This window comes from Condylura cristata, unplaced genomic scaffold (genome assembly GCF_000260355.1).
Source record: "Condylura cristata isolate star-nosed mole 26May11 unplaced genomic scaffold, ConCri1.0 scaffold00027, whole genome shotgun sequence".
NCBI lineage: Eukaryota > Metazoa > Chordata > Mammalia > Eulipotyphla > Talpidae > Condylura > Condylura cristata.
The window spans coordinates 7,541,009-7,552,941 of NW_004567128.1; the positions used below are offsets into that span (position 1 = coordinate 7,541,009).

Genomic DNA, 11,933 nt, shown 5'->3' on the forward strand with positions numbered 1-11,933 from the left:
GACCAGGAGAAGCCACCCCAGCTCTGGCTCAAAAAGAGGGGAAGGGGCCTCCTTATGCTCATGAGTGTGGGGCCATCTCTACTTCCTTCCTCTGTTCCTGGAAGCCCTGCAATCCCAGCGCTCACCACTGGTGGCAGAGCGAGCCTGTGCCAGTAGGGCCCACAGGTGGCTGGAACCCAGAGGGTAGGCAGACTACTTTAACTCAGGGAACTCTGGTCCCAAGGGGGAGCAGTGAGTGCCCTCTGCTTTAGTGTTCCTCAGACCCGGGCATACTAGTGGGAAGTCTCAGGCAGAGTGGAGTAACTAAAGCCCCAGCTTTTTTGCCACAAGGGGAAAGGGAACCCCAGTAAACCAGAAAGCCCAAAGGAGATCATGGAGAGGGAGGAGCTTGGGAAACCACCCAAATAAAATTGTTTATAAACTCTTGCTCCTATCCCTCTACTCCAAGCTGTGCACGTATGACTCTAACCCGTCTGCAGACCAAAGCCTCTGGGAGCAGACAGACCCTTTCCTCCCGCCACCCAGTGTACAGACTGGCCAAAGGGTGGTACAATATGTGGTCATTCCAACAGCACTGAAAAGCTTTGAAGTGAGAACTGATGGCCCAACAGAAATGAAACTGGGTAGCCTGAACCAACCAGGCTGAATATCTGCTCAAGCAAACATATCAACAGATTGCAAAGGATTATAAACAAGGTCCAGAGTCCCAGAACTTGACACTGGAAATGTTCAGGACATAATCTAAGCAGGAAAGCTTCAACTCACGTGGGAAAAGACAAGCAACCAAACCCACCACAAGATGACAGAGATGTCACAATTACCTCACAATGACTTCAAAGGAGTTCTTATAAACATACCCTAAGATGTAAGGGCAAATACTCCTGAAAAGAATGGGAGAAAATAGGAAGTCTCAACAAATAAACAGAAGTTTTTAAAAAGAACCAAATGGAAATTTTGGAAATGAAAAAAAATGGAGTAACCCAAATCAAAAACTCACAACATAGGTACACAAGAAGAATGGAGATAGAGGGGCTAGTTAATTTAAATATAACACAATAGAAATTATTCTATTTGACCAAGAGAGAAAAAAGACAAAGGGTTTATGCCCAAATACAGAAAGATCACCTAGAAATAAAGACCCCTCCGAAGACAAATAACAATGAAAATTGAAATATCAGTTCTCAACTATCAGATTAACAAGAGCCCCCCCCAAGTGGCAACCTGTTTAATTAACAGAGCTGTAAAGAAAGACAATATAAAAGATGGTAGAAGCCAGAGATGGGAATATGACACTACCTATGGAATTACAAGTTCACTTATTCTTTAATAAAAATGTATCAGTGATATTATGATCAAGTAGCACATGTGCAAAGTCATTCATTGCAGCTTAACTAAAAAACAGACATCCAAACATTGCTCAAAAAGAGGTTGGTAGCATAAATGATTTGTCCACTCTACAAAATACTGTCCAACCATAAGGGAGATTCCCACATACTGATTCCCATAAACTGTTCATGGAAAAAAGCAAGGTGCAGGTAATTGTATTTGGCTGGAATCTTCTCATTATGGGAGAATAAGAGTATATACATATGTGCTTGCATTACATAAACAGGTGGTCAAACCTTTTCTTTCTACTTTGTAAGCCACACAAATGTAGCCATTGTTGCTCAAAAATAGCCACAAATAAATGGATGTGTTTCAATAAAACTTTACTTACAAAGTAAAAGCAGCTTTTGAGTTGCAGCTTCATGACACCAAAGACATAAATGAGAAACTAAATGTTGAGAAAACAATAAAGGGGTTAAAAGAACATAATACATAAAACATCAAACTCAAACTTTTATGCATTAAAGATCAGCAGTATTAAGAAAGTTTAGAGAATGGGAGAAATCATTTGCAAAGCATGTATGTGATAAGGGATTTCTCTTAAATATATAAAGAACTCTTACAACTCAATGATAAGATGACAGGTAAACCAATTAAAAAAAAAGAAACAGGCAAAGAATCTGAATAGACATTTCTCCAAAGAAGATCTATAAACAAGAACACATGAAAAGATCACAACATTCTTAGTTATCAGGGAAATTCAAAGCAAAACCACAATGAGATATCACTTCAAATCCACTAGGCTCACAATAAACAAAGAAACAAAAAAGAGTTGGCAGGGGTGTGGTGAAATTGGAACATTCATACATTGCTTATGGGAATGTAAAATGATGCAACCTCTCTGGAAAGGAAAACATTTTTTTGAATAGCATTTCCTCCCAAAGTTAAGTATAAGAAAAATGAAACCCAAGTGTCCATTGATAGATGAATGGATAAGCAAAAAGTGGTCTATCTCTACAATGGAATATTACTAACCTTTAAAAAGGAAATTCTTGACACATGCTACAACATGAATGAACCTGGAAGATATGCTAAATGAAAAAGACCTGAAATGAAAGACAAAACCCATATGATTCCACTTATATAAAGTATCCAGAGTAGTCAAACTCATAGAAACAGAGAATAAAAAATTGGAAGCCAGGGGCTGCGGGAAGGGGAAATGGAGGTTTAATAGGTACAAAGTTTTGCAAATTGATAAAGTTCTGGAGGTTGAATACACTAAACACTTAGAAATTGTTAAGATGGTTAATTTTATATGCTCTGTTTATCATTAAGAATTTTATATAAGATTCAACAGTTACCATACAAGTCAAAAATCCCACTCCTAGAGAAAAGCAAACATATGTTCATACAAAAATTTGTAGCATTATCACCAAAAGTGGAAACATGCTTTATGTCTGTCAGTGGCCGAAAGGCAAACACTCTGGCAAAGCCATACAAGAGTATTAATCAGCAATAAAAAGGGAATAAAGTAATGCTATAGGATATAACATGGATGAATCATGAAAACATGTGAAGTAAAAGAATCCAGTGGCTAAAGCCCCATCTCATGTGGTTCCGTTTATACACATCACAAACTGGTAGAGAATCAAAATGGAATAAAGGCTCCCTGAGTGAGGTGAGTGGCAGGTATGAGGAAGGATTTCTAATTGGGTACAGGCTTCTTTTAGGGGTAATGAAAGTAGCCTGAAATTAGGTAGTGATGGCTCGACACCTCCAGGACTGTATCATCACTGAACTGTACACTTGAAGTGGATAAATAATCTCTCAACAGAACTTTTTCAAAAAGAAAAAAACGTACTAGAATATTCACAGTGGCAGCACTGTTCACCACAGCCAAACTGAGAACTCCAAAATGTTCAACAACAGACAGGTAAACTGGGAAACAAATGAAAATGAACAAATTATTGCTGTATTAACAACAGAGGAATCCCACAAACATAATGGTGAACGAAAGGGGTCAGGGCCGAAAAGCACCAAACCGTCTGATCCTGGCTCACCTTTGCTGGTAAGAAATGAGGGAAGCTGTTACTTGGCCAGGGATGGGCTGGGGAGCTGAAACGATCCCACTATGGGGTGTGCTGGTGTTGGCTTTTGAAATCTGGGAGCCGGGTACCTAGATCATCCCCTTCTACAGATGTTTTACCTCAACAAAAAGAAGAGGTACTGTTCAAGTGGGGATTTGAGCCTTTTCTCATTTCCATTCATCAGCACAGGACACGGGCTGCAGTTAGGATAGAACCCCAACCTGTGAGCTTTGGAAACCTTTCTCACTGACTACAGAAAGATAGTGACCCCACTACATCATGACTGTCCAAAGCCCTGAGTCCTGGTTAAGTTCACGAAGCCTATTTCCTTCCACACTGAGCTCTGGTCTGTTCCCTGGTGGGATCAAGGGGAAGGTAGTGGGCAAAGAGGGCTGGCATGGGGGCGCTGATGTTTCTTGAGCACTTAAGAGCAGGGCACTGTGCTTGAATCTCTGCCTAGAGATTTCTTTAACATGAGGCTCTTGTAAGTTATTCAGAGTCACTTGCCAACAAGTGACAGGATAGAAATTGAAACTTGATCCATAAAGCTAATGTGCTTTCCCCTCTGCCACTTCTACTGCCAGGGGCAGCAGGACATAATAAGAACACACGTAGGTAACATTTCATCACAGATCAATTAGGGCGGCTTTTACCCCAGCACAGAGCAGACAATTTACCTGAACAATAACCTGCATGCCCTGCATTTCCTGGGGGACACATCCCGGGGCCAGATGAGCTACTTGAAGCAAGGTGTCAGGCTTGGCTTAGCAAAAGTCTTAGTTTGAGAGCAATTGTTTGAGGACCTAAATGTGAAATCTAAAACTGTGAAACATTTGAACAGGAGTATCTGCATAGCCACATCCTTGAGGTTAGACGAGACTTCCTAGGGAGTACACAGAAGGCAACCAGAAGTATACCCTAAACCAGACTTCACCAAAATAAAAATTTTCTTCTCATCACAAGTCATCATTAAGGAGACGAATAAACAAACCACAGTTTGAGAGCAAATGTTCACAAAATAAAGTTCTGACAAAGCTCTTGAATTCCAGATATATCAAGAATTCCTTAATTTAGAGGTCAGCTGACAACCCAAATAGCTGGGTAAATGGTTTAAACACACATCACAAAGGAATAGATCTCTGTGACTGAAAAGCACGTGAAAAGGCGCTACTCATTAATTACCCAGGAGCAGTGAGTTAAAACCACTGTAAGAAACCACTATACTCCCCACTAGCAAGGCCAAAATCAAAAAGCTCAAAAATACCCAGTGTTGATAAGGTGGCAGCCGCCAGACCTCTCACGCTCTGGTGGGAGAAATATAAAATGGTTCAACCACATTGGGGAAAGGCTTAGAAGCTTCTTATAAAGTTTAACATACACCTACTCTTGATTCTACTCCCATTCTTATGGCAAGAGGCATAAAAGCATTTGTTCACAAAATGACCTATATACAAACGTTCATAGTAGTTTCACCTAGAACAGCGCCAAACTAGGGAGCCACCACATACCCCTCCACAGGATGCCCGAGCCAGCTGTGCATATTCATGTAATGAATTCGGACTGAACAAGGAATGAGCTACTTGAGCATGCAGGACAGGGATGAATCTCCAAAACCTACTGAGCAAAGGAAGCCGGTCACTGGAGAGCAGATGCTGCAAGAGCCCCTAATACAAAGCTCTTGGAAAGGCAAATCCAGCTGGTAGTGACCCTGGGTCTCTCACTGCCTGGGCCAGGAACAGGTGGAGGAGATGGGAAGGACCTTCCTGGGATGATGCAAACTAGATCGCAATGGGACTAAACATGGGTTTAGTCCTTTTTCAAAGTTGAACAGCTTAATATTTGTGCATGACAATGTGTATATTTCATATAAAAATGCTTAATAGTCAAGTATGAGGTGGGGGATGGGGAGCAAATAAGAAATCAAGAAGGCAGAATGTTAATTGTTGAAGCTGGGTAATAAACATGCTAGACATTTTTCATAATTAAAAAAAAAAAACTAAAAAAAAAGTCTACATTTTGGGCCCTCCCTGGTGGCACAACAGGTTAAAGCACAGCACTATGAAGGTAGCTGCAGCCACTTCAATGTGAGTTTGATTCCCCGATTCCCAGGGGGGAGCTGACCCACACAGTGCAGCAGACCTCTCCTGTCTTGCCCACTGCGCCCCTCAGCAGTATACTTTGTTGTTGATCTGTCTGTTCTGCTCCCCACTCTGTCTCTGGTGAATCCTCTCACTGCCCCTGCACCCCAGTTCTGTATGCATAAATAATCTTAAATAAACAGCAGGCTCAAACAGCAAAGTCGCAATTAAATGCTGCAGGTGTTACACTTCTTTCATTAGTAGCCCACGTGGCTAAGCTAAAGAAAGAGGCTTGTCACTGAGTCAGCACAACAGCAGCTTGAAGAGGAGATGGTTGAGGGAAAGGTCCTCATGGACAAGCCAGCAATCAGGTCCCACCAAGGTCCTGCCAGGGGCCTGGACAGTCTGGCCCCTGGAAGTAAAGTCACGGTTACCTGGGCCTAAATACAAGGACACTTTCCAGTGGGGAGGGGCAGAGAAGCTGAGTTACAGCCCTACCTTTAATCTTTATTGTACTTGCTTAAAATAAAATGTCACGCTACAGAAAATAGTATATAGTCTAGAAAATGTGGACAAACAAAAAGAATTGGCATTCCTGACACACAAATCAAACAACTATTTTCAATCTAGTGTATTTAGCGTGAGTTCTTCTCGTCTCTATAAGATACATGCCAGTGAGCAACACGGATCAGAGCCAGAAAGGTGTCATTAGGATAGATCTTAGTTGTTAATGAAATTCCAACCAGACTTGAAACATCTATGCCTGGTCATCATTTTCACTGTGGTTTCTACAGGAACTCACCTTCTGATTTCCTTTTGAGGAGATTGAACAAGTTTTGCTTCACCCTTATAGAAGCCAAATGTCATTCATGTCCACTGAGAGTTATTCCAAAAACAGAACTGGACAGATGTTCTCAGCAGTCACTGGGAGTAGCAACAAAACTGACCGTGGCACCTGCTGCCCAAGTCCACTGTCTGGCAGAGCAGCAATCACTAGATCGGTGGCTATTTAATCATAATTGTTTCAGTAAGATTTAGACACAAGGGCCTCCCTGGTGGTGCAAGGGGTTAAGTTGCAGCACTATGAAGCTATCCACAGCCACGGCAGCATGAGTTCAATTGCTGGCCAGGGAGCGGACCTACACAGAGCAGCAGACCTCTGCTGTCTCACCTGCTGCTCCCCTCGGCAGTGTGTTTCAGTCGATCTGTCTGTTCTGCTCCCCACTCTGTCTCTAGCAAATTCTCTCACCTTCCTTACCTCTAGCCTGTACCCCAGCTCTTGTGTGCATAAATAAATCTTTAAAAGATTTACATACAATTTAAACAATTAAAATAGAAAATAGTGCTACTTGCTAGGAAAGCAAGACTCAGTGTGCACACAGCTGACAGAAATCTGGGAGGAGCCTACCAAGGCTTCCTGGAGGAGCTGAGGTGGGAAGGCTGAGCCAGCTGTGGACAGAGGACAGGCGTGGGCTGGCCTAGGTGCCAGCACACAGGACTTCTTGGTGGATGGCATGGATTAAATGTGCCAAGCCTGGTCCAACCTTGAGAAGCCAGTTACAGAACTGTTGGCAGGAACATGGGTGAGAGAAGACAATGTCTGGACCAAGATGGTACCAGGGGCACATAGAGGGAAGGAAAGCAGATTGGAGGACCATTTTGGGAAGCAATGGACAAGATTTGGCAATGAGGGAAAGACTGGCAGCTTTCTGGCTGAAATTGCTAGGTTGATGGTTTACCCATCAGTGTTTACTTACAGGAAGGCAGGCAATACCTGCTGGAAAGAGACTTGCAGAGCATATATGCATGGCAAATGAAGTGAATATTTTATCACCATCACCCACATCTCACCAGAGTATCTTCAATTTAAACCTTCAGTTTTTACATATCCAAAACTGTTTTTGAGGAAACAACACGTGCCAAGCCATAGAAGGTATAAGGCACCTTTCAGGCTACTTCTTGAACAGAAGCCAACACACCAGAGTTAGACCACTAATGCTAGCCGAGACACGCTCTCTGCCACTTCTAGCAGAATGCACAGGGAGCCCCACTGGTCAGCTAAGCTAGGCTGCCACAACAGACACTGCCCCAGGCTTCCATGGGTAACGACCGCCTCGAGCTCATGTGAGCACCTCATTTCTGAATTCCTTAGCCCACAGCAGCACAGGGTGAGGCTCACGATCAGCATGTATTATAAACTGATGCTCCACCATATGCAATGATAGATGGCCTGACTTTCTCTTACAAAAACAGGTTCCAAGAGGCATTTATTTTTAGCCTGAGGGCTAGATTTTCACAAGCCAACCTGGAGTCTCTGACCACTGAGAAAACCCCAAGTGGTAGCAGCCGGAGCAAATTCAGCTTCTCTCTGGCTTATGCAAAAAGCAAAGAGGATACACACTGCTCTCTGCCAGGGAATGACTCGAGGAGCCAAGTGTCTTCGTCTTATGCCACTGCCACCTCCCAAATGAAGCTCCCCAGGGAGAATGCAGAAAGGGCTGACAGAGTACAGACATGCCAGCACCTGGGGCCAGAGGTGACAGACATCAGTCCTGCTTACATCTCATGGGCCAGAACCAGTCACAGGTGCTACCTAGAGTCAAGAGGTGCTGGAAAATGCGGTCCCTACTTCCCAAATACAACCAGAAGCACTAGTCTTTGCGGGGCACATGACCAGCTTTGCCACACTTTGCAGTATCCAAATGACTCCTGTGCGAGCCAACCAGGAAAAATGTTATCTGCAGGATATAGCTACACTGGACAGTGAAACCCTGTCTTTGTCTTTTTATCAGGGTTTAGAGAATATTCATACAAAGACTCCTGTTGCAGGTGGCAACAGCTCCCACCTTTTAAAATTACTGCAGACATAAATGAGGAAAAAGTGAGAAGCAGAGGCCCTGGCTCAGGAAAGCAGCACTTAAATGAAGTTCAGAGAGGAAGGAAGTGAGGCACGGCCAGACTCAACAGGTGTGCAGGGAACTTGTGCCCCAGGAAGTGTGGGAGAGGGCCTGCCCAAGGGGCTTTGCTTGCTCTGAACAGTTAGTAGCAAAGTCAAGAAGGCTTGGAATCAGCATAATGGTGAAGGCCCTCACTCAGACCAGCCATTAACCAACCACCACAGCAGGGAGTAAACGTGCATCGACAGGTGGAGGTGCACCCAGGAGATAGATGGATCGTATTCAGGAGACTGGACCTTAGCTATGAATCAGATATGCAACCAGCATACTCGATCGGAGTGTCTTGTGAGCCAGGATGTCCACAATCAAACACTTGGGAAAGTGTGAGATGGAGGCGCACAGGTTTCCTGCAGGACACCTCAGTTTTGGCTGCGTTCACAAGCACTGTGAATCTCCAGGAGGGAGAGACAGCAGTTAAAAGGCAGAGGCAGCAGCTCCAGGTAAACACGTTCCACACCCGGAAGCTAGCTGCGGAGGACTGTGATTGCTGGGAAAGCAGGAAGATGGGCACTTACGCGAAAGGAGTCAAAGCATACCACGGGGGAGAAGGCAGAGAGGGGGGAAATGAACATGCTTTTTTGCATCGTCATCCATCTCCAAGGGTAAGTGTTGAATCACAACTATCAAATTTGGGCCCAAGGTATACAAAGATGACCACCTCCCCTCTCCCCAGCTAACGGCAGAAGGGATGTTACTCAAAAACTTAAACAGCATTATCACATGATCCAGCAATCCTACTTCTCAGCATATATGCAGAAGCCGTGAAAGCAGAGACCCAAACAGATACATGTAGACCCGTGGTGATGAAGGCACTATTCCTGACAGCGCAAAGATCAAAACCACCAAAATCTGTCAGCGGATGCTTGAGATCACTCAGCTGGCACGAGATGCATAGTGTAACCTTAAAGACATGATGCTAAGTGAAATAAGCCAGATCCAGAAGGGCAAATATTGTGATTCCACTTATCTGAAATATCTAAACAGGCAATTTCTAGAAAGTAGAATAATGGTTACCCTGGGCTTGGGGAAGAGGAGTGGCAAATTAGTATTTAAGGGATACAGTTTGTTTAGGATGATGGAAAAAACTGAGGCAGGATATCGGTGGTGTACTAACACTAACTGTGAATGTACTTCACGCACTGAAAGGCGCGCTTAAAATGGTTAAAACAGGCAAGTTTGTTTCATCTCTTTTACCACAATTCTTTAAACTGTAAGAGAGTCCCCACTCACCCCTTGTGGCCCACAGCAGGTCCACTTGTTATTGCTCAGGATGAACACCTGTCTGGCCCCCACAGCAGCAAACCGCTGAGACACTGGGAAGGGCACCTTCAGTCTAGCCGTGCACAGGGCCTTGTAAACTGGACAAAGGTGGCAACACACTCAAGCACAGCCTTGCCTTGCTTCGAGGAAGGTTAGCATGTGCTTAAAGTTCGAGGCTTACCTCTCTGATCTGCCACAACAGAGTCAGAACAGCTTAATAGTTCCCCTCTGCACAACGTTCTAGAACAGCCCTGTCCAAGGGAACCTTGTGCAATGAGGAAAATGCTCAATACTGTCACTGTGCCTAGCAAGCACTTGAAATGCAGCTAATGCAAACAAGGAACTGACCATTTTATTGCATTTTAACCAAAGGTAAATAGACACCTATGGCTAGTGGCTGCCATATGGAATAGTGTGGCCTTAGGACTTTCTAGAAAGACCTCAAAATGATAGATTATATATCCGGCCAAAAAGATGTGAGTACAGATAAGGAAGCCAGGAGGGGTCCGCCATGTGATTAATTCATAAACCCACTTACTGGAGTCGTTGCATTCTGTGTGAAACCTGACAAGAATTTGTTAGTTGCCATAACATGCTAAGCAATGATTCAGTCACGACCACACCAACCAAGCCAAGGTTAACCAAAGGAAGCACACGGATACAGCTCAAACTTCTAGGCAGCTTCGACATACAGTAAGAAAAGATGGTCTGTCTGTGGTATAGCTCTGGAACTGAAAGCCTGAGCTTCCCGACTAACTGAACCTCCACGGTCCACCAGCAGGAAGGGATTCTGCTAGGAGACGAAGGATGGTTCCCCCCAAACATACACAACCACCCTCCTCAAACTCCCCCCCTCCCACGGATGCAAAGTCACTGGACACAAATTTTTCCAGGGTTGGCACGGGCAGGCAAGCGGCTCAGTTAGCTGTTCCTTCCAGCGAAAGGGACAATTAACTGTTCAGATAGTTCAAACTCCAAATTTGGAGCCAATTGAAAAGAAGCTGAGAAAAGTGGGTAGTTCCCAGAGAAGTGGGCTCCTGAACAACTCTGCAAAAAAGACGCTGTGCTCAAGAGTACTCAGCCGGCAGAAATGTCGAGAGTGTTTTCCTCCGGTCCAGGTGCCAGTTGTTTGAACAAGCCGGATACCCTGCCCCCTCCAGCTGGGGAGGATTTGCTCTGCAGAAAACAGACCGCCGTTGCTCCCGGGAAGGGCAGCAATAAGCCCTCGCGGAGCCGCGCCGCGCGGCTCCCCTTCTACCTCCTCACGCGCCTTTTTCCTTTGGGGGAAGCGTTCGTCAGCCCTTCCGAGCGGTGCAAAACCAAGGCACAAGGACTCTCCGGTAATTACTGTCTCGCGCACAATGCCTATGATTGTCACCCAAGCGCCAGAGGCTCGTCACACAGATAACAAAGATTCGGTGAGCCCAAAGGCCGGGCAACAACTGGTTCCACATCTGGGGAAACTTTTCAAGCCAAAGTACCGATTCCAAGGCGGCTCTTACGGCACACTCACTACAGTGCGCGTAGCCACCCGGAACCCCCACCTCAGGCTTCTGCACGGTGGGCTAAAATATGTCACCCCGGTGACAGAGCCCCCTTCCAAGGTGCACGAGAACGCTGCGGCATTTCTGCAAGGGCGCGCGGGCACACAATTAGAGCACAGAGGTGCGCTCGCGGCTGCAGGATGGAACCACCTGGCAGCCTTAAGCCACCCTGAAGCCTTAGTCGCAAGTCCCCAGCCTGGATGTGGTCTGGGCTTCGGGAGTTTTAAAAGCGTTAAGTTGAGGGGGGAAAAAATCACTCCTCAGGTGATTCTAATGAAGGCCGGGGCTGGGCGCCAACGCCGTAAGCAACACGCCGGCAACTGGTGGGGACCGGGCTAGTATCTTCTAGATTAAAGGCGGCTTTTTGGGTAGTCCGGTCAACGAGAGTCAAGCGCTCTCGATGGCAGCGGCCTCTTTTTCCTCATCTGTAAAATGGGGTAATGCTCCCCACGCTGCGTTTCCTCAGAAGGTAGCGCGGACCGTGAGGAGATTCAGGGGCCGCGAGGGCGCGGTGGGGGAGGGAAGGGCGGCGGGCGTGGGGCGAGGGCGCCTCCTCACCTGCGTCGTAGAAGGCGTCGAGCACGGCAGTCTCCCCGAAGTCGAGCTCCCCGAAGGGCACCGAGCTGAGGTGCGCACCCTCAGCCTCACACGCCCGCAGCAGGCACTGCTGCGCGCCCGCCT

The 11,933-nt window shown here is 45.7% G+C and overlaps 1 protein-coding gene across 1 annotated transcript in view; it reads right to left on the reverse strand.

Moving 5' to 3' along the window:
* MAP3K15 (mitogen-activated protein kinase kinase kinase 15) overlaps positions 1-11,933 on the reverse strand; it is a 78,930-nt gene that overhangs the window by 66,375 nt on the left and 622 nt on the right. The window contains exon 2 of the mRNA XM_004690080.2: positions 11,811-11,931. Coding sequence (XP_004690137.2) covers positions 11,811-11,931 — 121 coding nt within the window. The remainder of the gene's footprint in view (positions 1-11,810; positions 11,932-11,933) is intronic.